Here is a 27,363-nt window from a genome sequence, read left to right on the forward strand (position 1 = left end):
TCCATGTTTTTCTCTGTTCTCATAAAATAGATTTTGTGTGTGTATGTATGTGTGTAGCTTCATTTATTGTGCATTTAATTTTAGCACTTAAAAATTTTTAGCACTCGAGGTCAGCCTTTTCAGTCATCCTTATTCTCCACCACCCGGGATTGAACCAGGGGTGCCTAACCTCTGAGCCACATATCCAGCCTGTCCTTTTTATTTTTTGAGACTGGGTCCATAGATTACTTAGAGCCTCCCTAAGTTGCTGAGGCTGGCTTGAAACTTGGTATCCTCTTGCCTCAGCTTCCTGAGCTGTTGGGATTATAGGCATGCACCATTATGCCCAGCTTCTGTCATCCTTTCTACTAGAAATGTCTTAGTAGTTTTTCTCTTGGGAAAAAAATGATTAGTTATTTAGCAAAGTTTAATAACAGCAAAGCACTATGTAGGATTATAGGGACATTATAGCTCTGCTTGAAGGAAGTTTATCAGCATAGTCATTGAATGAAGAAAGTCATAAAGGTTGTTAAAACTAATATTTGTAGTTCTGCTTTGTTATTTAAGAAGACAACTCAGGGATAGTGACTTTTCCAAGAACACATGATTAATAACTATAGTACAAATAGCATTCTGAAATTAGATCTTGTTTTATAATGAACCACACAATTTTAATTATTGTACAGGAATTCATCTAGAGCAATGCAAAATTGAACAGTAGTGAATACCTATATGATTGATAAGCAAAATTATAAGATTTTTAAATTCAGAAATGTTAACTTATCTTGCAGTTTATAGTTTTATGACCTTAGGTGATATGTCCATTGTATTATAACTTGGATATTTTATGTTCTGTCATAGAGGAGATTGCTACTTTCCTATTAAGAGATTAAGCAAACTATTTTGATTTCCATAAATGAAAGTTTCTTAAGAAAATAATTGCTGTTTTGAATTTAATTTTAAATAATTCTCAAATCATGTCTTTATTTTATATTTGAAAAGAAAAATCAATGGATCTTGCTGATCCTGTCAGATATGTTCCATTTATCTTTTAATAGCAATGGGTTGCACCATACTATTCACACCATTCCTTTTAATATTTGGGATGATGATCATTTTAATCTCAAGGCATGATTGACTACAAGATTGTTTGATTAGTACATTTTAAAAACTTACATTGTTAATGAAAATGTTTTCCTTGTGTTAAGGACTTTAAAATGTAAATAAAATGTAATATTAATGTTTTTTATTCAATTACAGGAATCAGAAATTCCACCAGAGGAGGGGTACTGTGACTTTAATAGTAGGCCAAATGAGAACTCTTATTGTTATCAACTTCTTCGACAACTAGATGAACAGAGAAAGAAAGACATTCTTTGTGATGTCAGCATTGTGGTGAGCGGGAAAATCTTTAAAGCTCATAAGAACATCCTGGTTGCAGGCAGCCGTTTCTTTAAGACTTTATACTGCGTTTCAAACAAAGAAAGCCCTAACCAAAACAATACTACCCATTTAGATATTGCTGCAGTTCAAGGTTTTTCAGTCATCTTGGACTTCTTGTATTCTGGTAACCTGGTGCTCACAAGCCAAAATGCCATTGAAGTGATGACAGTGGCCAGCTACCTTCAAATGAGTGAAGTTGTTCAAACTTGCCGAAATTTCATTAAAGATGCCTTAAATATAAGCATTAAATCAGAAGCTCCGGAGTCTGTAGTTGTGGACTACAATAACAGAAAACCAGTTAATAGAGATAATCTGTCTTCACGGGATCAAAAAATTGCCAGCTTTTGGGCAACACGGAATCTTACCAATTTGGCAAGTAATATAAAAATTGAAAATGATGGTTGTAATGTCGACGAGGGCCAAATAGAAAACTACCAAATGAATGACAGTAATTGGGTCCAGGATGGTTCTCCTGAATTGGCTGAAAATGAATCTCAAGGTCAAACAAAAGTATTTATTTGGAATAACATGGTCTCCCAGGGAATTCAAGACACTGGCAAAACAAGGAGGAAAAACCAAACTACAAAGAGATTTATTTATAATATACCACCTAATAATGAAACAAATTTAGAAGATTGCTCAGCGATGCAGCCACCTGTTGCCTATCCAGAAGAAAATAAGACCCTAATCATTAAGGAGGAACCAGGTAAATATTGTATATACAAAGATAAATCAGTTTTCATTCTAATGGTCTATAATCTTGAATCATATTTTTAATTGAAATTTTATTATAGAAATAATAGTACTCATTGAATGTCTGTAATAGAGTAAGGGAGAAATCATTCAAACCTAAAAATTTTAGGTTTATTTTTGTCTTTTCTCAAACATGTATATGTGAGTTTCTCAAAAGTTGGTATTAATAACCAGGCATCACATACACAGATACTCCTTGATTTAAGATGAAGTTATAGCTTCATGAACTAAGAAAAAAAACTACCAGGTCATATAAACATGCTATATACTTAGCACCCTGAACATCATAGCTTAGCTTAGCCTACCTTAAATATGCTCAGAACACTTAGGCTACAGTTGGACAAACTTATCTAACACAAAGCCTATTTTATAATAAGTGCTAAGTACTAAGAGTGAAAAAGAATGGTTGTGTGGGTGCACTTGTACACCATAAGTTGGGAATTTTTAAGCTGAACTATCTTAAATTGGGAACTGTCTGTATTATTAAGGAATGTGAACTCTGTGTGTACTACTTTGACTTTTCTCATCTTTAACCTCTGTAGTAATTATTTTATTAGTACTAGAAAAGATAGTCTTTTTCATTATATACAATCATGCTGTCATTTTGGAACCTTTTGTTTTTTGGCAGTACCAGGGCCCTGTACATACTCTACAAGTGTTCTACCACGGTACACAGTACATATTCCAGTTCTTTTTATTTTATTTTTAGACAGATATAGCTAAGTGGTTGCCTTTCCAACTTGTGATCATTTGCCTCAGCCTCCTGAGTAGCTGGGAGTAAGGCACGTGCCACCATGCCTGGCTCATTCTGGAACATTTGTAAGACCTAGTTAACACTTTGTCTTTTTTGCATTTTAATTTTTTTTTTTTTTTTTTGTACTAGGGATTGGACCCAGAAGCACTTTACAACTGAGCCACATCCCTAACCCTTTTTATTTTTTGTTTTGAGACAGAGTCTCACTAAATACTGAGGCTGGCCTCAAACCTGGATCCTCCTGCCTCACCTCCCAAGTTGCTGGGATTACAGGTGTGTGCCCCTGTGCCCAGCTGTATTTAAAAATATTTATTTTATACAATTTAAATAGTTGTGAAATTATTCTAACTTCTGTTTGTTTTTTGGTACCAGGGGCACTTAACCACTGTACCACAACCCCAGCTCTTCTTTATATTTTATTTAGAGAGACAGGGTCTTGCTGAGTTGCTTCGGGCTTTGAAATTACAGAAGCTGTCTTTGAACTCAAAATCCTCCTGCCTCAGTCTCCTGAGCTACTGAGATTATAGGCATGCACTACTGTGCCCAACTAAATTATTCTAATTTGTTTAGAACTACTGTTCTGTTTTCATTACAGATTTTATAGAAACTGAAATATTTTAAGCTTATCCAATTACACCATCTAATTTTCTTTCTCCTTTGCATTAGTTAGAAGAGAGGCCACTGAAAACCTTTTCTTCAGTATATTCCTAAAAGAATGTATGCGAGAATCTTAGCATATCACCTTGATGATGGGGATTTCTTATGGAATGAGATGGAAGACCATTATTAAGAGTGTGAATAGAAAGAGTAGAAATTTTTATCTTTAGTTTAATCTGGCTGTGCCTAATTTTATTTGAAGAAGGAGCTCAGTGAGTTTGAGGTTTCTTCCTACACATACCTCTTAGGCTTGGGCACTACTATCAAGTGCTTGTATCTCAGAACATTGTGACTATTCATTGACTGATTTTTACATGATGATGATCATCTGATGATGGAATACTTTCTTATTGGGTACTAGGGTTTGAACCCAAAAGTGCACTGAGCCACATCCCCAGCCTGTTTTATTTTTTTAGTTTGAGACAGGGTCTCACTAAGTTGCTAGGGCTTTGCTAATTTTTGAGACTGACCTTGAATTTGCAATCCTCCTGCTTCAGCCTCCCGAGTCATTGGAGAGTACAGGCATGAGCCCCTGCACCTGGCTGAGGATGGAATACTTTCTATTAAAAAGAATTATTATTATTATTATTTTATCTTCCAGGGATCAAAATGCCATAGTAAACCTGTGAAATGGGTTTTTCTTAATTCTTGGATGTGGATTATTTTTTTGGTAGAAATTTTAGTTATGTGAAAATTAGTATATATGTTAGTGAATAGTATTTGCTATTGTTTTTTCTAGTACTGTATTTCAAGTTTTTAGAAATAAGATCCCTGAGACTTTTTTGTTAAATAAAATATTAATGGCACTTTGTTATTAATTATTAATATAGAAGATCTAGATGGAGTTGCCACATTAGGGCCACATTGACTTACTGCTGCATGGATTATTCCAGTAAGGTGGGACCTTATGATATTTTAAAATACATACATTTATACATATATATACTTAAGCCCTTGCAAATATGTGCAATGCATTTCCTTTAAAGAATAAGGTGTTCTTTTGAGTAATAGTTGATTGATGGCAAAACTATATGATTGGACTTATTTAAAGAAAAGCACAAATATTGAATCCCAATGCATATTTCAAAAATAGGAATACTATTAGCAATTGTTACCTAGCTTCTTCTCACCATCCTTGTATAGGATTAAGATTAGTTCTATACTAAATTTAGGATTATGTCTTGTTTTGTTTTATTTTACTAGAAATTGAAGCCAGGGATGGTTAACTATAGAGCCACATCCCCATCCCTTTTTTATATTTTAATTTAAAGACAGGGACTTGCTCAACTGCTTAGGGTCTTGCTAAACAGCTTAGGCCTCACTAAATTGCTGAGGCTGGCTCTGAACTCAAGATCCTCCTGCCTCAGCCTCCTGAGATTCTTAGATTACATACACTACTATGCCCAGCAGGTCTGTTTTAAACTAGCTGCTGTTAGTCAACCATGTCTTCAGTTTTAATTCTTACCATCTTATAAAAGATAATTTTATTCTTATGTCATTGATAGAACTTTGTATCTGCACTTAAACTCACAAATTTGTTTGTATTAGCAATGTGCTACCTTCCAATCATTTGAACTTACTAGTGCTTCTAAATTGACCATTATTCCTTTTAAGTTCAAGAGGTGATTCTACTGTGAGTCAAGGTTGAGATCTGCTGAGACAGTGAAAAGGAGCCCAAAATGAGTCAGATGTATTGGACTTGAAAGTCAGCTTTGCCATTTACACATTATGTTACCATGATCAACTTAAGTTAGTTGTTCTCACTGTTATCCTCTTCCTTTAAAAATGGTGCTTATTTTATAGGATTATTATGATAATTAAATGACAACTATAAAAGCACAGAACTATTATGGTCACCTCAATCTCTTAAAATTGGGAAAGAGGTTGTATGTTTTCCTATGTTGTGTGCTTATAGCTTCAGTCATTGTGTTTGAATACTTATGATTACCTTTCTAATCAGCCTATTTGAGTATAGGATGATTGTGATTAGGAAGTCCTCTAAAATGTAGCCAAAGTTTCCTTCTCCCTAACTTCTTAATTCTGCCATTTTTCAGTAGTGTAATTTGAACCCAACCTCTAATCTACCCAATAACCCCCCAAATGTTAGACATTTAAAAAATTCCCCAGAAGTCCTAGGCCAAATTCTATTCCTCCCACCTTGTGAATACAGGAAGTTGACTTAGGTTTCCAGGAAAGTTCTGACCAATGTAGAGCACAGTGGATCTGTATTTACCATAGTTAAGGCTTTTCCCAAGGTCATTTCTATTAGAAAAATAGAGGCAGGTGTCATATTTAGGACCATCTCACATTAAAACCTTGTTATTAACCAGTGAAGTGATCCCTGCCTTTTTAAATAATTAGTCCCTTTTAACTTTAAAACATTGTTATGAACCTCCCCACACACACACCATTGATTATGGTTTAAATAAATGCTTTTAAATGAATTTAAAGTTCTACTGAAAACATCTGAAAAATCATAGTGAATTATTCAGTCTATAAACAAAGCATGACACAAGTGGGTTTGTGGTACCTTGGGGGAGGAACTGTGACTTTCTTAGGGCCTTAAGTCTTTTAGTTAGTTTGTAAGCCATAGCTCTAATAACAGTGTCATCTTCTTGATATATAATCTTGAAGCATGCTATTTGCATGCCTCATCAAGATTAAGATAAGGTGTATCAGAAGCTACCAGGGATCTTATTCAGATTTTTTTTTTAAGAAGAAGCAGCTAGTATATGTTTTGTAATTCACTACTGAGATTCATTTATACGTGAACTCAGGAAGATTAGAAACTTCTCTTTTATTAGGTTGTGGAATAATTGTCAGCAAAAACTAAAATCTGGGTAATCAAATGGGGGTAAAGACAGACTGGAGTTATAGCTCAGTGGTAGAGCACTTGCCCAGCATATGTGAGGCAATCCTCAGCACCACATAAAAATAAATAAATAAAATAAAGGCATTGTGTCTGTCTACAATTAAAAAAATTTAAAAAGGGGGCGGAGATATTGTTAGTGAATCTAATAATGTAAAAATTTCAAATATTTGTCTTTTTGATTTGCAACAGAAAACATTATATTTTAGCCAAATAAAGTAGATAAAAATCTACAATTAGAAATTAATTTGTGGAAATGAATGCTTGAATTGTTTTACCTAGTATATTCATGCAAGCAGTTGTATATAATCAGAGTAAATTAGGTGTTAATCCCATTTTTGATATTGATGCCTATAATGTAATTTGGTTTTCTAGGTCTAGATTTTTGTATTTATACCAGTCATACTATGAGTTTCCACCTATTGTAAATAATTACACTCTGTAGGGTGCTGACACACCTCATTTTGAATAAAGATTTTTGAAACGACAGAAGCAAGTTAGCAAAGTATAAGTAAATATTAGCAAAAAAGTAAAATGAATGCTAGTCCTGGTAAAGGTATGATAGCCCTTAAGTTTTTAATGGATTCTAAGACACTAAACATCCTTTCTTAAAAGGAAGAGGTATAACAGTTTTTCAGGATGACAAACTTTCTTAGAACTGACTTCTGAAAGGAATTTCTCCATTGGGGTTTTAGAAAGTTGACACCAAGTAGGACAGTTTCGTCAAGTGTTTTCTAGTAAGTGCACCAAGAGATTTATTTTTTTAAAAATATTTTTTAGTTGTAGTTGGACACAATACTTTCATTTCACCTTCTCATTTTTATGTGGTGCTGAGGTTCAAACCTAGGGCCTCACACGTGTGAGGCAAGCATTCAACCCCAGCCCCACCAGTAGATTTATTTATATACAGTAATTGACTTTTATTTTTGACAGAAGTTGATATAGTTCCATATAGATGGTTGATTCCTCCCTCAATGCCATATAGGAATTCAAATATAAGGCAGTTTTACTTGATCAAAAGGTAATAGAGTTATTTTAAGTCTGAAAGTTCCTCTCTCTCACTCACCTAGACTTCTAATGAGAAATATTTGAAATTTTTACATCATTAGATTCACTAATGACATAGTTTCAAGCATTTATAGCTAAGTTGTTGGGGTGGGCGTTGAATTTGTGGTCCTCCCGTTTCAGCATCCCTGAGTCTCTGGGATTACAGATGTTTTTGACCACTCCCAGCATAAACCATCTGATTTGACACCTTCCACTATGCTGACTGCCAAATAAATTTAGTGTACAAACTACTTTAAATATGGTTAAAAATATATGTGGAATTTGGATTTGGTCAATGAAGTGGGTTTAGGGTGAGTTCTGCCACTAACTAGTCTTGAGTGTATTTCAAACAACATATGTATTGGGAAAGAAGTAGTAAAACTAATACTTCATAGTTCTGAAATCAAAGGCTTCTAAGCTTTTTCTTATTCATTTTGGCAATAAAACCTAGTTACTTAGGTATTTTTAAACGTATTTTCTTAAATGTTAATATTCTTGTTTTATTGCATAAAATATAAATGTTTTGGTTACAGGATGCTACCCAAGTGACCCCACTGGGCTCTTGTAGTTATCACTTTTACAAAATGTGGAAAAGCTTTGTATTCTCTATTTTTACTCGGAGGTTTTCATATATAGTAGATTTATGGACCTGAATCTATTTTTTTTCTCAGGATAATCCAGATGTTCAGCTAAACCTTTCAGGTATCCTTTTTGTATGGACTAAGTTGTAAAAGATGAGATACAAGTCAAATGTTAAATTACTTTTCATTGGAAACTTATTGAAAGTTTGAAAACCTATTGTTCCTTTTAAAAAGAAATGTCCAGTAGTTATTGGGCTATAAGATATTCTAAATAAGAATCTTCAATATTTAATTTTAAAAAGGGTCATGGTGGTAGTAATAGTAGAAATAATTTGCCATCTTTTTTCTCCTACTTTTATTCAGTTTCCTATTGCTTTTCTTTTCTGAATGCCTCTTTTGGCCTAAGAGATGGCTTTATTGGTAATCATTGTTCATAAATTTGAAATCCCAAGACTGAATCTGGGAGCTGAAGAAGGCTTATATGAATCAGTTAATCAGTTATAAGAGCTTTTTTTTTTTTTTTTTTTTTTTTAAAGAGAGTGAGAGAATTTTTTAATATTTATTTTTTAGTTTTCGGCAGACACAGCATCTTTGTTTGTATGTGGTGCTGAGGATCGAACCCAGGCCACACGCATGCCAGGGGAGCGCGCTACCGCTTGAGCCACGTCTCCAGCCCAGTTATAAGAGCATTTTTGTGACTTAAATTGTCTAACCTTTATAAATGTCAATTCCTGAGGGTTTTTATAATTTTTGGCTTTAATACAGTAAGGTAATTAGATAAAAATTTTATTCTCAGCTTTACTCTTCAAAAAAAAATGTATGTTATAACCAAATATTAGTTTCCTGGGAAATTCCGAAATATCTTTTTAGGTCATAAGAAATTTGAAAACAAACTTTTTTTTTTTTTTTTTTTTTTAATTCTAAGAAACTAGGGCCAGATAATGTCAACATTGAGGAGTCTCTTACCTGGAACTAATTCACAACAGTGTGGTTATGGGGTAGATATATGTCTGGTGCAGCTGATCATATGATGGTGGGCTACATGTTTATGATTCTAAGGAGGCTGAGGCAAGCCTGAGCAACTTGACCCTGTCTCAAAAATAACACAAAAAGGCAGGGAGAGAGGTGTTGGAGATGTAGCAGTGGTGGAGTGTTCACATAGCATGTGTGAGGCCCTGGGTTTGATCCACAGCATCACAAAATAAATAAAGTCATTAAATAAAAATAAAAGGGCTGGGGAATATGGCTTTGGGGGTTTATTCAATTCCTAGTTCTATAGGGAAAGGGGGCATGGAAAAAGAAGAAATCTGGTATAGTGTGAAAATATTAAAATAAGATTTAGAATTATGGCAAAGAGTACAGTTGGAGGCCCCTCTTAACTGCTTAAGAATTGGAGAAAGCCTCACAGAGAAAACTTTAATGGATCTTGTATTGCATAGGAGTTTGCCAGGCAAAAGAACAGAAAGAGGACTATAGCAACCTGTGAAACTATCTTGTATGCCATGTTAATAAATTATAAATTTTGTTTTACAGATTGAGAAAGGAATTTTGTTTGTGTTGCTAGGATTAAACCCAGGGCCTCTTGCATACTAGGAAAGCATTCTTCAGTTGACAGTATCCCCAGCGATGATGAAAGGATCTGTTTATATTTGCATTTAAGACTGAAATTTTGAAGAGAATTGTTCATGAATTTGGGTAGTGCATGGGAAGACATGTTAGGGACGATTTGTGGCAGAAACAAGTCTTTTTGAATAATACAAAGGAGAAACTCAGTGGTATAGGAACTGTCAAGGGTGATGTATATAATATGTATATATAAGTATATGCATATCCATTTGCAGCTGAATTTCTTGAAAGGAGAAAAAATGAAGAGAAATCTACCTTTTTATGACAGTTCTGAATCTTGTCTGCAGAGAACTTGGTTTCTGATGTATATTTTTTGAAAATGAAAGTTTACTAGATCACAATGAGACTCTTAAAGAGTTTTATACAATGGAGTTCAGCTTTATCTAAAACTTCCATTTCTTATTTCTTCTTATATCTCATTCTTTAAGTATTTGTGTTCTAAGAAAATCTGGATTAGTTTGCATGTGTGTCATGCTTGAATGCTGAGAACCAGAAGCAAATGGTCAGGCAGACCTTCTTTTCATCCCAGTCTTATTTACTTTAGCACTATAGGCAGGTGCTGCACCATTTGCTTCCCAAATTCAGAAGGGTTGCTAGCCCACTCTGGTCCAGTGGTCCACAGTAGGCAAGGATGCCTACTATGACCACAGCTACCAAGATTAACCTCACTTAATAATGGTACTTTGCTTTATTGCATTTCATATAATTATTTACTTAGTATTTTTATTTGCTAATATCACTTTTTGTTGCAACTTTGTGATGTAGGTAAATATTGCTACTATTTTCTGTGTAAAGGAAAGTTATATAAACAAAACATGTTTTGGTAGGCTGAAATTTATATGTCTTCTATTTCCCTCTTGTTCTGTTTTCATTGCTTGTTAGTCACATTTTTAAACCCATAAATATGAAACAATTTTTTAATAATTATAATACTTGCATAATTGGAAATATAAAATATTTGAATTCTGAAGTGGAGGTTGAACAAAAAGATGATTGTAAAGAACAGTGATAACCAATAGCTTGACACCCTTAAGATTTTGGGATGGTTTCATTACTTAACTACAGAGAAGGCACTCAAAGTGAATGCTGTTAACATAACCACTAACAAAGCTATTTGAATATACTTTTCAGTCTCACTCCCAGGTTTTTTTGTTTTTTTGTTTTTGGATTCCCTGCTGTGTTCTAGGCCCCAAGACTTGATACTTCTAATAAACCAGAAGCAGTGTAATGAATGCTACCAACTTGTTACTTGACCTCATTTGGTTTTGGTGTCCTCATTAGTAAAGTAGAAGATAGAATTTTTATTTTCTAATACCAGGAATTGAATACAGGGGTGCTTAACTACTGAGCCACATCCCCAGTTTTATTTTGAAACAGGGTCTTACTAAATTGCTTAGGACCTTGCTAAGTTGCTGAGGATGGCTTTAAACTTATCTTGACTCAACTTCCCTAGTCACTAGGATTACAGGTGTGCACCACGTGTGCCCAGTAGAAGATAAAATATCCTTAAATTAAATATGCATAATGAGATTTAAATGAGATACTATATGTAAAGACTGCATTTCTTACATACTGCTGAATGTAAAAAAATATGTTTTTATTTAGTTTTGAGGGGGCTGCTGTTATCTATCCACTGTGGAAAGACTCTCTTCTACTCTGACAAAAACAGAAGAAATTACACTCACTTTATTTAACTCTGGTCATTTGGATATTACATTCCATACATAAACCTGCTCCCAATCTGAAAATAACTGGCAACATGTGATGAAAGTAATGCTTTTTTGTTTAATATTTTGTTTTTTGTAGTTGGACACAATACCTTTTTTTTAATGTGGTGTTGAGGGCCTTGTAGGTGCTAGATAGTGCTCTACCGCTGAGTCACAACTCCAGCCCTGAAATTAATGTTTTAATAAATCTTCAGAAAATCTGTTTCCAAAGAAACATTGGCCTTTAAAAAAAAAAAACAAAGTTAAATAAAGTGAAGCATTTCTATAGCAGGGTTTTTAATATTCTAAAATCTCACATATGTGAGTTTATTTTGTAATTCTGTAATTTTGAAGAAAAAAGTGATGACGGAGAGCTACTGTCATGCTTCCTAATGAAACTTCTTATTCCTGTGTCAAAGGAATCATTGGTTTCCTGACTTTGAACCCACTTGTGTCGGCATTACTAGTAATTTGCTTGATGCTTTGGCTGATTTTAAGTTACAACAGGCATCTGATATATTGATTCCTAAAGTCAAGCACCCCTGTTGACAAAGGCTTATCAACTTGTAAGAGCTCACCTATTTTGAGATTCGTTTTTGATGTCAAGTAGTTGAAACTATTTCAAAAGATATAATTGAATATCTGTAGTATTTGTATTGTTTTGTTTTTGAAAGGGAATTTTGTACATAGGAGGCCTACATTTGCTGAGGAGTTTTATATTTACTTTCCTTGTAGGATTAAAGAACACAAATCCTACTAGTTTAGGGTAGGAGATTAAAAAAATGCCTCTATTAAGAAGTAGTTGAAGGGGCTGGGGATGTGGCTCAAGCGGTAGCACGCTTGTCTGGCATGCGTGCGGCCCGGGTTTGATCCTCAGCACCACATACAAACAAAGATGTTGTGTCCACCGAGAACTAAAAAATAAAAATAAAAATAAAAGAAGTAGTTGAAGAAAAGCCTCAGCAAATCACTATAGTGTTACATGAATAGAAGCACCCTGTATTTAGACTCCCTGACAGAATTGTAGTAAGAAATGGCCTCTGAACATACTTTAGAGTAATGAGTTTCTCCCCCAAAGATTGAGAAATGTAATAGTTTGGATAATGATTTAAATTTTGTTTTTTAATTAGTGAAATACATTTAACTTTGTAGAAAAACTAAGCCACTAAATTTCCATTAAATATTTTGAGCTTATGGATATGTTTCAGTGTAATTATAGACCAAGAAGTTGAGAAATTATTCAAGGTATTGTTAAGCGAACTTATTTTAGCAGTGGAATTTGCAAAAGACAGGATGTTGAAGTCAATATTTGGTATTTTTGAAGGTCTTTTATTTGCCATGCATTGTGATAAATACTGGGGAAATAAACCTAAGCGGTATCCCTGCTCTTAATAAGTATGGAAAGCAGTCTGTATTTATTATTTCTGCATTCCACATGAACTACATATTCATTCTTCTGACTTCCAGCCCATTTATTCTAGGTAATAATCTCACATTATACCTTACAGAGAAAATAGGTGCTAATAGTCTTGAAAAAATATCCTTAAGTTATACAGCTTCATACCTGTGTCTATATATATATAGGTCTTGGTATTTTCTACTTTCAAGTACCCACCCAGGCTTATGCTTCTGTATCCCAGACTTCTTAGGAATCTTACACAATTAATAATTTCTTCTAATAACTTCAGTGTCTTTAACTTCTCCCTTTCTTAGTGATTCCTGTCAGCATTTAAATGTTTGCTTCCACCTTAAAAAAAAATTTTTTTTTCTATTTTTCCTCCCCTTCTGGTACTGGGAGTTGAACCCCAGGGCACTTTACCACCAAGCTGTATCACCGGTCCTTCTTATTTTTTTATCTTGAGGTCGCATCTCACTAAGTGTTGGAGGCTTTCCAGAGCTTGCCATCTTTTTGCCTCAGCCTCCCAAGTCATTGCTATTATAGATGTGCTTCACCACATCCAGCTGTCAAAACCAATTCTGTTTCTCCCTCTTTTCTTTTATAGCTAAATTTTCCAAAAGATTGTCTATTTTATCTATTAATTAGTCGTATTCTATTCATAACCCTGGCCATTTCTTATTCCTTCCATTTGCCCCACTGACCTACCAGAATCACTCTTAAGATTATTAGTGACTTTAAAATGAAAGTAATGTGCATTTTTAGACCTCTTCTTGAATTTAGGCACAAATTCTGACAAAGTAGATTACCTTTTCCCTGAAAGCTTTTTCTTTTTCTAACTCATTAAATGCTAAGATTTTTCAGTATAATTGGTCAGAGTTTCTTTCATGGTTTGATCTATTTGTTTCTCAGTTTTACTTCCCATCTGTATTCTGACAACTCAAAAGATTTTTTTTTTTTTTTTAAGTACTGGGGCTTGAATCCAGGGGTGCTTAACCAGAGCCATCTCTCTAGCCCAGCCCTTTTTATTTTTAATTTTGAGACAGGGTATTGCCAAAGTTGCTTAGGGACTCACTAAGGTGCTGAGGCTGCCTTTGAACCTGCGATGGTCCTTCTGCCTCATCTTCCCTAGCCACTGGGATTACAGGTGCCTGGCAGACGTTTTGATTTCCAGCTTAAGCAGTACTTGGTTGACCCAGGCTGTACTCTGAGTTAACTCCCAAACTTTTTGTTTTGTTTTGAGACGGGGTCTAAGATGCCCAGGCTGTCCTTAAAGTTAGGATTCCGCTGCCTCGGCCTTCTGAGGCATAGGAACTATTGACATGTACTGTTCTCAACCTTTAGTAACTATTAGAATCAAACTGTGTATTTAAGATTGCTGGGCCTCACCTCTAAAGTATGTGATTTTAGTAGGTCTAGAATGGGGCTTAAATTATAAATTGTACTTTATAAATTGTACTTCCAGCAAATTTCTGATGATGCTGGTTTAGAGACTTTGAGAACCACTGGGTTAGAGATATGAATTCTTTCACAGTTGGGATTCAATCCCAGGCTTACCCCTTTAATTCACCACCCTTATCCCAAACATAATTCCACTTTGTAGGTATGTCAGATTTTAATATGTTCATGGCAAACATCGATTATCTTCCCCTCCCCCTCCTAGGTTTCCTTGGCTACCATTGGTATATACTCAAAATTTCCCTGGAACTGACCTCTCACCCCAATATTCAGTCTGCTGCCAAGCCCAGTATTACTTACACAAGTGTCAAATTCATCCACTTTTTTCCTTTACCATTCTCATCTCTCACCTGGGATGCTAAAATGGCTTTCTTACTCATCTCCTTTTAATGTATTGCCCTCCTTTAATTTGTAACAAGTCATATCACATGCGCACTGTGTGTTTTGTGTGTTGCCAGAGGATCCAAACTATGATCTCCTATGTGTTAGACAAGCACTGTACCACTGAGTTATACTCCCCACCCCTGCAATGCTTGGGTTGACCCAAGCTGTACTCTACCACTGAGTTAACTCCCAACCCTTTTGTTTTGTTTTGAGACAGGGTCTAAGATTAGCCCATGCTTTCTTTAAACTTATGATCTTCTGCCTCAGCCTTCTGAGGCATAGGAACTATGGACATGTGCTGTTAACTCATTTTTTTAAGGCAAATGAGTTAACTTCCTATTTAAAAAATTTTTAAAATGCTTACCTTAGCCTGTAAGGATCTATACAATCAGTTACACATGCTTGAGCATCATTTTATGATACTTTTTTTTTTTTTTACAATCATGCAATCCTACTAACCTCTCAGGATTTCAGAATGAAATTTGGTGATTTTGGACTTTATAATTATACACTAGAACCATTGCTGTGTAGTGCTTCATTGTAAGAATATACAGTAATTTATTTGCCCACTGTAAATATTTTTTTGAATAAGTATCTACTTAGGTAAGAGGTTTTTTAAATATTTGTTTCATTGTTTAATCTTGCATACAGACCATCAAGGATGGTTGATAACAAAGATAAATGAATCTTTATTGGGAAGTATAGGGGAGATCGTTCACAGGGACATTTTCAAAATGTCTTCACACATCTAAGCATTTTTAAAAATAGAGGAGAGTTTGGGACAGTTGGTATGATGCTAGAGCAGAACCAGAAAACTAAATATTAATCTACACTAAAAAGTCTGAAGTTCATCCTAAAATCTCTGGTGAGCCATCAAAAATGTTTAAAGACTTGTTTTAGAACAAGAAATATTAGGAAATGAGAAGAAGTGTGAACATTTATAATTTGGAAGAAAGGAAGCCAGAAACTCTTTTCACTAGTTGACTATTCCAGCAAAGTACTGAAGGTAGTGGAATTGAACAGATTTGCAGGAAATTTCATAGATTTGCAACCAGAAGTATTCATGTCATTAACATCCCTTTTTTTCCTTTACAATCCTATAACAAATCCTTTCCATATATTAAGATTAGTTCTTAAGAATACTTCTTTTCTGAAGTCATTATTTACCATTCTAGCTTTAATTTACCTCTTCCACTTTTGAACCATTAGAGAAACACTGGTCTGTCTTCTATTTTTTACTTCTTGGTATAAGCAATAACAGGTATCTTTTTGGATGTCAGGCACTATTATAATAATATTTGGCTTGCATTATTATCCAGTTAAATTCCTATATCAAATTTATGATACCGTGAATTTAAATGAGGAAACTGAGGCAAGTGGTCAGGTAGGCAATAACAGTTAGGATTGGCACCTAATTGACCTTGACTCTAAAGCTATTCCTAACCAGTATTCAGTACTTACTGTTTGCGTGTTCTTGTGGTTGAGAACCACGTCTAAATCTTAAAAATTATCAGTTCATAAAATTACTCAGGTATATTATTCTATCTCCTCATTCATATTGAGTAATATTAAATTTAGTACATCTAGCATGATTTTTCACATTAGTTTTCCAAGTACTTTAAGTAAAAAAATATCAGGAACATGTTAGCATTTGTTGAACGAGTAATTTGGAGAGCATTTAGAAAGACAGCAATAAGAAATGAACAGTTCTCGCTGTCCTGGAACTTAACTTTGTTTTCTTCCGATTTGTCTTCTGTGCCTTATTGTGTTCAGTACATAGTACATAACCAATACTTGCAGATGATCCTTTTATTTAGTCTGCATAAAAATCAATTCTAAGAAAGTGGTATTTTGGATAGAGGCTATGGTGTGACTTGTCAGTAATATCTTACATGTTATTTTCAGATTTGGATGGTGCTCTACTCTCAGGGCCTGATGGTGATAGGAATATGAATGCAAATTTATTGGCTGAAGCCTGCTCTGGTCAAGATGGAGGTGATGCTGGTAGGTATAGTTAAATTTTTAGCAAGAGTGCATTTAGGAAGGTTTGGGAAGTGTTTGTATTTGTGTTTACTGGGGTCTACTACAGTTTCTTTCCCCTAAGTGTAAAATTACTTTCAGTCTGTGGTAATATTGCTTATGAGGACTTTGGAAATTTGGTAATACAAATTGATGTTTCTGGTTTTGTTTGGGGGGCTCATTTAGAGTTTTTAAAACTCAAATTATCAAAGAAAATATGGTTTCCTGCTAGTGAATAAATGGAATAATAATTACCAGACTGGTACTCTAATGTATTTTAATTCTTTTTGATGCAAATATAATAAAAAGTATGATTGTTGATGGTTATAGAAAATGTTGATTAATTCTAAGTAGCAATATTTGTATTGGGAATACTTGGGATACTTGATGCATACAAAGATTCCATGATTATGTTACTAGTAAAATAGAGTTAAAATAAATGGGTTTCTCTGTTAACTAATAAAGCTAGTAGAAGAATGATCGAATTAGAGAAATACCTGTTTATTGATTCCAATAGAAATGATTTAAGATCATCAGTGGATGTTAAGCCACTATTAATGGGCTTGTCCCACTATGATTGGGTGAAAGATTGTTAAGAAACAACATATTCACATCATCTTAAACTCATCCCACATATTTTTTCTAATTTCAAAGGAGAAGAGCTATCTTTAGAGAGATCCAGGGAACAAAATAATAAAAGCAACTATTAAAACTTAGTATTGTTAACAGTGGAACAAATAAATTGAGCTGATGCATTGTACTAGCTGTCACACAACATAACCTGTGTAGTATTCTTGAAATGTATTTATCCTGAATATAATTGTGAAGGAAATAGTCAGAAAAATCTAAGTAAATCCAGCCACATAGCAGGTGGTCCAAACTCTATCATGTCATGAAATACAAGCTGAGGAACCACTAGATTAAAGGAGACCAGCTAAATATGCAGTATGTGTCTTGGATAGATTAGGATCAAATAGGATTTAAAGGGGGATGGCATTTGGGGAACAGTTGGAAATATGGGCTATGTGGTATGTGTTAACAATATTCAGTTTTAAATTTCTTGAATGTGCTAGGTTTTGCAGGGGAATAGTCTAAAGTATAATCCTGTATTTAGGCTTAAAGTATGTTTTCGTGAGCTTTTTGACCACTGTGACTAAAAATCCTGAAAACAATAATTTTGGAGGAAGAAACATTTATTTGGGTCTCTCGGTTTCAGAGATCTCAGTTGATAGATAGCCAACTTTACCCTTTGAGGTCTAAGGTGAGGCAGAACATTGTGGTGAAGGTGTATGGTGGAGGAAAGCAGCTGGGAGCCTGGCACCGGGAAGCAGAGAGAAACTTCTTTCATCAAGGACAAAATCAATACCCCAAAAGAATACCCCAATGCCTTACCTCCTCCATCCACACCCTGTCTGCCTGCATTTACCCCCATTTAGTCTGTATCAGGGGATTAATGCACTGGTTAGGTTAAAACTCTCATATAACCCAGTCATTTCACCTCTAAACTTTCTTGCATTGTCTCACATGTGACCTTTTGGGGGGGACACCTCTTATCTAAACCATAACAAAGTACAAGTTTTAAAAGTGTATAAAAATGTCTGTATACACACCAAAAAACATGGCAAAGTTAAAATTATTAAAGGTGTAAAGGGTTATGGATGTTTAATTATTCAACTTTAATTATTCAACTTCTGTATTTTTGGAATCCTTTTCAAAGTTGATGGGAATGAGAGGACATCTAAGGGAAATCTATAAACAAAGTAGTTAGGAGACTCTACACACAGTATACACTGAACAAAATTAAGTCAGTGGTTTTGAAGACATTTTCTCAAGGTGGTTTCCCCTGATTGAAAAGTATTTTTAAAGTTTTGAAATTAGTAATATGGGAGTTAGTGATATTACTTTTTTAAAGATTTTCTTTACTTATATAGACAATAGTTAATATTTTCAAGAGTATTTTATTGCACTTGCTTTCTTGATTCAGAAATGTAAAAAGCTAAGATTTCTGACAGTAGTTTTCCAGGTATTTTGGAGGAGCAAAAATGGTAAATATATTAACTTTTCAACAAATAATTGGAGGGCATATATTTTGCACATTAGATATATAAAGGAGAGAAAAACTTCCTGGAGCCCCAATTTTATTTAGAAACATGGAACTTAAAATTGATATATTGTGCTCTCACTGCCGCCTCACTTCAAATTCTGAAAACTTTCTCCCTAATAGTAGTACATTAAAGTTAAATTATATATAATTATAGTTTCAGAGGCCTTTTTTTTTTTAATTTCCCCTCATAACCTCATTGCCTTTGTAGCTTAAAAGGGAGCATATGCTTGTGTCATCTGTGGCCTCATTGCAGCTCAGAAGTGGGGCCTTTCTTTTTTCCATATTTTTTAATTGGTTGGTTATAATTATTTAAGGGTGGGATTTATTGTTGCACATTTCATATATGCACATGCTGTAATTTGACCAGTATTGTTTCCCAATATTTTCTCTTTCCCTCCCTCTTGTTCTTTTCCTCTGATCTCTTAGAGATTTTTCTTTCTTTTTTATATTTTTAGTTGTAGACACAATACCTTTATTTATATTTAGTTGTAGACAAAATACCTTTATTTTTTTAATGTGGTGCTAAGGTTTGAACCCAGTATCTTAAATATGTGAGGCAAGTTAGTGTTCCCCTTGGAGGGCTTTCTTTTTAATTTTTTTTAGTTGTTGGTAGACCTTTATTGTATTTATTTATACACAGTTCTGGAAATCTAACCCAGTGCCTCACACATGCAAGGCAAGTGCACTACCACTGAACCACAGCCCCAGACCCCCTGGAGGGCTTTCTTGACATCAGAAAAATGGGTGAAATAGGGGCTAGGGTTGTGACTCAGCAATATAGCACTTGCTTCGCACATGTGAGGCACTAGGTTCGATCCTCAGCACCACATAAAAATAAAGAAACAAAATAAAGGTATTGTGTTCATCTACAACTAAAAAATATATTTTTAAAAAGTGGGTGAACATATCCCAAGGAAAAAAATATTTGGTAGTAACGAAGTATATTTAACAATATTTTAGAGACCTTTTTACTTCTTTTGGTACATTGATTGTTTCACCAAAGAGACATTTCTTCTTTTTTTTTGTTTTTAATCAAAACCATGTGGCATTCATTATAGAAAATTTTATTGCATATTGAATATCCCTTAAACTGAATGATTGGGATCAATGTTTAAGATGTTGGAGTTTTTGAGTATTTGCTTATTAGACTTTACTGGTTAACAACTTTGATCTGAAAATCCAAAATGCTCCCAAATCTGAAACTTTTGAGCATTATGTTGGTGCTCAAGATTTTGGGTTTGGGAACATTTCTGATAGGACAGGTTTTCAGATTAAGGATACTCAACCTGTGTTGCTGCATGAATGAGCTATGCATATATATATATAATCTTAGAAGATGAAAGTGTAAGTGCCTTAAGTAGGAGCCTGATTGCCTCAGAAGAACACTGAGGCTGGTATGGTTGAAATGGAGTGATAAAGGGCATGGTGCAGGGATAAGACTTTGAAGAATAGTGGAGGTCTTTTTTGACTTTTTAACATGAATTGAGGTGTGTAGCCCATGAAGGCTTTTGAGTAGACTGGTGACAGGTTTTAAAAGAATCTGTGATTACCAGGCAGAGTAAACTCTCTGGAATGGTAATAGTGGAAGCCAGGAGACAAGTTGGCAGTCATTGAAAATAACCCCAGACAAATAAAATTTATTAAAAAAAGAAAATAACTCCAGAGGCTAGAATTGGTGGTTGATTGGACCTGAGTGGCAATAACTGGAGGATTCTGGATATATTCCTGTTGTTCAAAGATTCTTGGATTCAAGGAATTACATACAAATTCCTGATGGAATTAAATCTAGAAGAAGGTAATTCCTGCCTGTGTTAATCCATTTTCTGTTCCTATAATAAAGCACCAGAGATTGGGATATTTTATAAAGAAAAGATTTAGTTAGCTCACAGTTCTGGGGACTTGGGTATTTTTATTCAGCTAGTTTATATTAAGATGTTCTATCACTGCTCATAGGCTATAGATTGAATTTTGCTTTCTGACTACTGCCATCATTACTTCAAGCTCACTTTTCTATTGTATTAGGTACTTCACATGATTTCAAGTATGGTTTGATGCCTGGTCCATCAAGTGATTTCAAGTATGGATTAATACCAGGTACTTCAAATGATTTCAAGTATGGATTGCTACCAGGTGCTTCAAATGATTTCAAGTATGGATTATTGCCAGAATCGTGGCCAAAACAAGAAACATGGGAAAATGGCAAGTATTGGTCAATCAAACAAATTCAGAATTCCTAAAGAATTTTTAAACATTAAAATCTTCCATATTTTAGGCTTTAGCAGTAGCCCTACCTATATCATTTACTGTTTTAGAGATACAGATAGAAGAAATTTTGATAGCAAGTCTTCTGTTTAATAATATATAATGAGTGCTCTTTAAATTTTTTTTCTTAATTCTTAAAGGTGAATCATCTCTAATCATGAACAAATTAAAATGCCCTCATTGTAGCTATGTAGCCAAATACAGACGAACACTAAAAAGGCACTTGCTCATTCATACGGGAGTGAGATCATTTAGCTGTGATATTTGTGGAAAGCTGTTTACTCGGAGAGAACATGTAAAAAGACATTCCCTGGTAAGTAACTTTAAATACAACTGATCTTTGAGATAAAATACAGTTATGTCAGTGATGTTTAAAGTATTTTAACAGTTACTTACAAATTTAAGGGTGATTCTTAAATCAATTCTTTGTTTAAAGCAATTTATGTGAACTGATGCTCATCTTCATACAGAAAAACATTGACATATTCACTCATTATTAAATGCATGATTTGAGTGGTTCAAATGCTTTCTATTTCTATACTATCCTTATATTGGATTTTTCCCCCCCCTTTAATTAGGTGCATAAAAAGGATAAAAAATACAAATGTATGGTGTGTAAGAAGATCTTCATGTTAGCAGCCAGTGTTGGAATAAGACATGGATCTCGACGCTATGGTGTTTGTGTAGACTGTGCAGATAAATCACAACCAGGAGGGCAAGAAGGTGTAGATCAGGGGCAGGATACAGAATTCCCTCGGGATGAAGAGTATGAGGAGAATGAAGTAGGAGAAGCTGATGAAGAGCTGGTTGATGATGGAGAAGATCAGAATGATCCATCTAGATGGGATGAATCAGGAGATGTCTGTATGTCTCTGGATAATTAACTGACCTGCTACTATACTCCTCAAGGATGCTGCATTTGGACATAATATGAATCGACAATTTGGATTGTTGAACTTGAAGGCTTGCAAAATATGGTACATGCTGGATGGTAGTTATGTTGCTGTGAAAACTGTAGGGTCAAAGCCTTATAGCAAAAAAAAAAAAAAAAAAAAATTATATTTGCACAGGACTATACAGCAAACAACCATGTGGTTGGATTACATGGAGTCCCCACATATTCAGTTAACAAAGTAAAATATTTTTTATTTATAGGATATACAGTAACTATTTGGGTACTATGAAAATATAGTACCTATCCTTAATAGAGCTTACATTCATGTGCCACTTTAACATGAGTGAAGAAAATCCATTTATGGAAGTACAGTGACAGTTGACCCAATCACTTTGTCCATCAAACCACTCAGGCTAGTTTGTACTAGTAGAGTTTTGTTTCTATTTTTATTTTTATTAATTTTATTTTTTTTAATACAGATTTTCAGTGAGGGGCTTTTTCAACCCCAATGGTTCTATTTTCTTGTATTTTTCCATTTTAATTTGCTTCATAACTTAAACCAAGTCTCTTCTAGTCTTAGGTATTTCTCAATTTTGTGCTGATGGGCATGTTTATAAGAACTGGAGAGGTAATTTATTGGAATGAACTGACTTCCCCCAACCCTTCTTTCCTTTTTTTGACATGAATTTTACTACTTCACAAATGAAGAATGATGTTGCAGAGTTACCATGGTGAAGTTGACAAATACCACTAAAATGATTATGATTTATAAGTAACTTTTTCCTGCTGCTCTAATCTGATAAATGGTTACTATATGACGTTTTCTGACATGGTATTTGGTTTTGGGTATCTGTTACTTTGGCACTATTCTTGTTTGCCTCTTATTATTTTTGCCAGTGTACTATACCTCAGCCTTATTTGAAAGACAGAAATCTGATCAAAAAAAGTCATAGAAACAATAAGTAAAATGATTTGTTTTATAATTTATCCTCCATGTCCAGTTTGGTTAGCTTGTTATGCAATATAAGTGAAATATCAGGTTTTTACTCCTGTGCCCTCTTTATCATTAAAATTAACGCAAAATATTCATTCTCTTTTGTTTCATACTTACCGGATATTGAGTGTTTCGAAATTATGGTTAATTTATTTTTCCATTCTTCAAAGTCACTACACCTTGAATATGGTCTTACTAGTCACCATGATTCAACAATCTACAAATGTCTTTATTTTATAAATAAAATGTTGAGAGGCTTTATTAAGTTCTTTAGGGTACAAAGGAGGTGATATATTAAGTTGTAATTATTAGATTATTTAGCCTGGTGATGAATGAATTGCTATATGTGGAAGTCTCAGAAACATTTCACCTATTATTAATGTGGACATTTACCAGGAGCATAATATATAAGATTGAGGGACATCATTTTCAGCTTCCTTTTAAATAAAAATTGAGTATATTTTACTATTTTATATCAGGTAACTAAATTATGTTAGCTGTGTGGAAATTTTTGCAAAGATGCTTTGACAGATAAATTCTTTTGGTGCTCCATCTAATCAAAGTTGAAAAGTTGATTTTTTTTTTTTAAGACAAGTTTTTTCATTGTCTCTGATTTCAGTAGAATAATGGTTTAATGTTAGTGATGTTTCTGCTTGGGTAAATCAAATAAAAGGTTAGTTACATGGTAACTAACTTTTTGTCATCTAAACTTTATTATAGGTTCTACATAACTATAAGCCTGACAGATGAAAGTTTTGGTTTGATTTTTTTTGTTTGTTTAAAACTGAAGAGTACATCTTATTCTCAGTGTTCTAGACAAATAAGTAAAATGTAATTCTAGTGAGGTCCAAAGTAGAAATTAGTTGGGCAAAGATACTATGAATGAAAAAGTATTTTAAGCGTACAATGTTCTGCTTTGTGAATAATGTAAGTATAGTATAAAGATTTCTTTCATCCCATTTATCCCCTTCCTTTAAAATAAACCATAGTTTACAATTGGTAGATCTGTCTATATATAAATATATATTAAAGAGCAAAGATATATATCTAAAAAAAATCACCTAAGTCTGCTTTATTAGACTATAGTTCACTTATTGCATAGAAACTGGACTTGGCTTTACATTCTTAATGTACTTTTACTTTTCCTCAAGATATGAACTTATTCTCTTGAAACTGAATTTTCTTTTATTACTTAAATCATTTATGTATATCTGGTAAATTATGACCAAATTTTTTGTTAGATTGCATACAGTAAATTGAAATACATATGTGGTACACTACGGGATTGTTGTGCATTTGTTTTGGTTTTAGTTGGAAACAAGGTTTGATGTAGATGGTTTGTTAATGTTAATTTAAAATATTCTAATTGTCCATTACCTTCAATGTTGTGTTGTGACAGATTTGGCTATATTTTTAGTCATCTGAAATATGATACTTTAAAAGTTTGTTTTTAGGTAATCCAAAGGAAAAATGTTTATACTCTTGAATATATTAGCCTCAGCCTATATAAAAATTTCTTTGAAGTAAACATTTTACCAGAAACAGAATTGACAGATTTTTCTACTTGCCGTCTGCCTAACTTATTATGTTTCATGATCTCGAGGGACTGCCTTTTTCCCTTCTAGATCTTTTTTAAAAAATAGTTTTAGTACTAAGGTATACTACTGGACGTTTCTATTTTTTTAAATGTATTCTTTTTCTGACTTACAGTACAACAATTTCAGGAAGTTAATAGATACTAAGAACTTATGATTGGTCTTGAGGTAACAATGAAATGAATACTCATAATTTTGTCTGGAACTCTGGCAGAATTATGTGTTAAACATTTGGTGAAGTTTTCTCGTAATTTATATTTTAAATAAAAAATATTTCAGAGCTTTTAATTTTAATGAAGGGGAAGATATTTACTTTAGTAACAGGCCCTCTCAAGTCAAGATCTTATTATTTCTTAGGATTCTGAGACAGTTACTTCCATATGGTCTCCTCTTTGTCATGGTTCTTGGCCCTTGTTTGTTTGTTTGTTTGTTTTTAATTCACTAGATAATTTTCCGAATTTTAGTAAGCAATTGAGAGTTTAAAAAAGAAACATAGTAGGAAGAGGAAACTGGACAGTAAAGGAGTATCTTTGAAATTTGTGATAGAGGGAGCTCTAGCTGGTTAAAGTTGAGTCATCCTAATGGAGAATAGTGAGCTGAATGAGTTAATTCATTTAAAGTTTTTAGAACACTGGAACTTACTAGTACATAATACATTTCAGTTTAACAATAGATGTGAACCAAGAGGAAAAATAGAAATAAAAGATGGTAGAAAGGAGGAAAATAAAGGATTAGGATTTGGAAATTCATTGGTGTGATTTAGTATAAAAGGCCTGAAGATGACTGGAGTAGTATAATATGGGGGATGGTGTGATGAAAAATAGATTTTAAAAACAAATCTTAAAATTTAAAGCTTTAATAAGCTTTTGTTTGTAGGGTTTTCTGAACATAGCATGAAAGGTTTAAATTCATTTTTCTGAATAAGATTCCAAAAGCTACCAGTTTCTTTTGAGTGCCCACACTTGCCATTGTTTTGTATACATTATTTTGTGTAATCCCTATAAAGTAGGTGCTATTGTCTCCATTTTATAGATAAGGAAAGGCTCAGAAATTCAGAAATTTAACGCAGCTATAATAAGAGCTGGGATTTGATCAGGTCTGATTCTGAAGCCCAAGCTCTTTCTGGGAGGCTCTATTGCTGCTTCATTAAACAACTTTTTTGTAGAATTCCAGCTCTTTAATGGAGTCTATGGAGATTTATATTTTCCCTACAAAATAGCTATGTTAGGAATTTTGTGAGTATCCCTCCTCCCGTCAATAAGCATCCTTACTACTCTTTCCTCTTGATAAAGCAATTGTTTAGTCACTTTGACTTAAATAAGACACACAACCTCAGTGTAGCATATATTATTAGTGGGCTGTGGCATTTTCATTTTTAAAAGAATGATTTTTAATCTGAAGAACTAGATTTGAGCCCCAGTTTTTGTGCCGTTCAGTCACCCGGATCCTTAAATTTAACTATGGTACATAATATACACACTTAGAACTACAAACAGGCATTTTCTTAGTCACTTTAGGATAAAGTTTTTTGTTTTCCTGCTGTATCCCTGGGTTCAAGTGAAGTTGAACAATCCTAAGTAGTATGAAATGTGTTAGGGATAAGCACATGTAAAGATGTTTTCTAGCCCTGAATTTTATGACATTGTGTACTTAAAATTAGAGTACACTAGCCAGTGAGAACAAGATTCTGGGTTGAGGAGAGAGATGGTTGAGGCCATTATCAAATGGGAGAATCAGCATTTTAAACACTGTAAACATAGAACACTTTCTTCTGCCTGCTGTTTGTAAAAGCTCTCTGGGAAGATCTTTTACGAAGACCAATTTTTTAAAAATGTAATTTACCTACCTAATATAAGTGTCCTAAGACATGTATGTAACTTCCAAGACTGTTTTGTTTGTGTATTTAGAAAATACACAAGAATCTTTATCAAACCTAAAAATATAAACTTGTGAGCACTAAACTGCATCTGGCTTTGTGAATTTTATTGACTCTGGCATTGAATTCAAATTTCTTTGTATAAATTTAGACTAATTGGGACAAGGGGAATGCTTTTGGAAACTTTGACTTATGTGTAATTTGGAAATCTCTTGTTTTTAAGTTTTACAAATTTGAATTGTAGAATATTATGAGGGGTTTATTTATTTGTATGTTTTTATATGAAAGTACATAAATGACTCAAACTACCTCCTAGTCCTCAGAGAGTTGCTTTAATTAATTAATAGCAGTTATTTGTGTATTAAGTATATGTCTCATCTTTATTTAAGGACTAGCTACAGGTTTTAGTAAATATCTAAAAAATATAATTACCTTATAATTACATTTGTGCATAAACTTGGGGGAAATGGGTTAAAAAGCAAAAATGAGCTGCTTTATTCCATATTTACTGAATATTGGACCAATGAATTACAAGTAAATATATAATATAAATATCAAGCCTTTAAAACATTGTTAATGTAGAGAGAATATACTTAAATAATTTTTATAGTTTTTTTAATAGCAGAGCAAAGTAAATCACAGAATGGTTAGATACTCTGATTTTATTAAAATGAACTTCAGTTTAGTCTGGAGAAGGGCAAAGTAAACAGGAGGTTGGGGTGGTACATAGCATATAATTGCAAGTTATCTTTAAACATCTAAAAAACTGTTGTGTAGCAGAATTATTAAGATTTATTGTAGTGAGCCAGACGTGCTAGCACAAGCTTGTAATCTCAGCTACTAAGGAGGCTGAGGCAGGAGGATTCCAAGTTCAAGGCCAACCTATCTTAAAACAGAAAATGGTAGGGATTTAGGTTAATGATAAAAGTATGGGGTGGGATGTGTGTCAATACACATTCTGTGTG

At 33.7% G+C, this 27,363-nt stretch overlaps 1 protein-coding gene across 2 annotated transcripts in view; it reads left to right on the forward strand.

Annotated features, from left to right (window-relative positions):
* The window catches only part of Zbtb10 (zinc finger and BTB domain containing 10), a 38,302-nt gene extending 11,596 nt beyond the window's left edge, over positions 1–26,706 (forward strand). For both annotated transcript variants that reach the window (XM_076835472.1, XM_076835471.1), the window contains exons 2-6: positions 1,240–2,128; positions 16,559–16,657; positions 20,799–20,975; positions 21,179–21,351; positions 21,617–26,706. In XM_076835472.1, coding sequence (XP_076691587.1) covers positions 1,240–2,128; positions 16,559–16,657; positions 20,799–20,975; positions 21,179–21,351; positions 21,617–21,922 — 1,644 coding nt within the window. In that variant the 3' untranslated portion in view covers positions 21,923–26,706. The remainder of the gene's footprint in view (positions 1–1,239; positions 2,129–16,558; positions 16,658–20,798; positions 20,976–21,178; positions 21,352–21,616) is intronic.
* The last annotated feature ends 657 nt before the right edge of the window (positions 26,707–27,363 follow it).

The sequence above is a fragment of the Callospermophilus lateralis genome, chromosome 16 (genome assembly GCF_048772815.1).
Source record: "Callospermophilus lateralis isolate mCalLat2 chromosome 16, mCalLat2.hap1, whole genome shotgun sequence".
In the NCBI taxonomy this organism is placed as follows: domain Eukaryota; kingdom Metazoa; phylum Chordata; class Mammalia; order Rodentia; family Sciuridae; genus Callospermophilus; species Callospermophilus lateralis.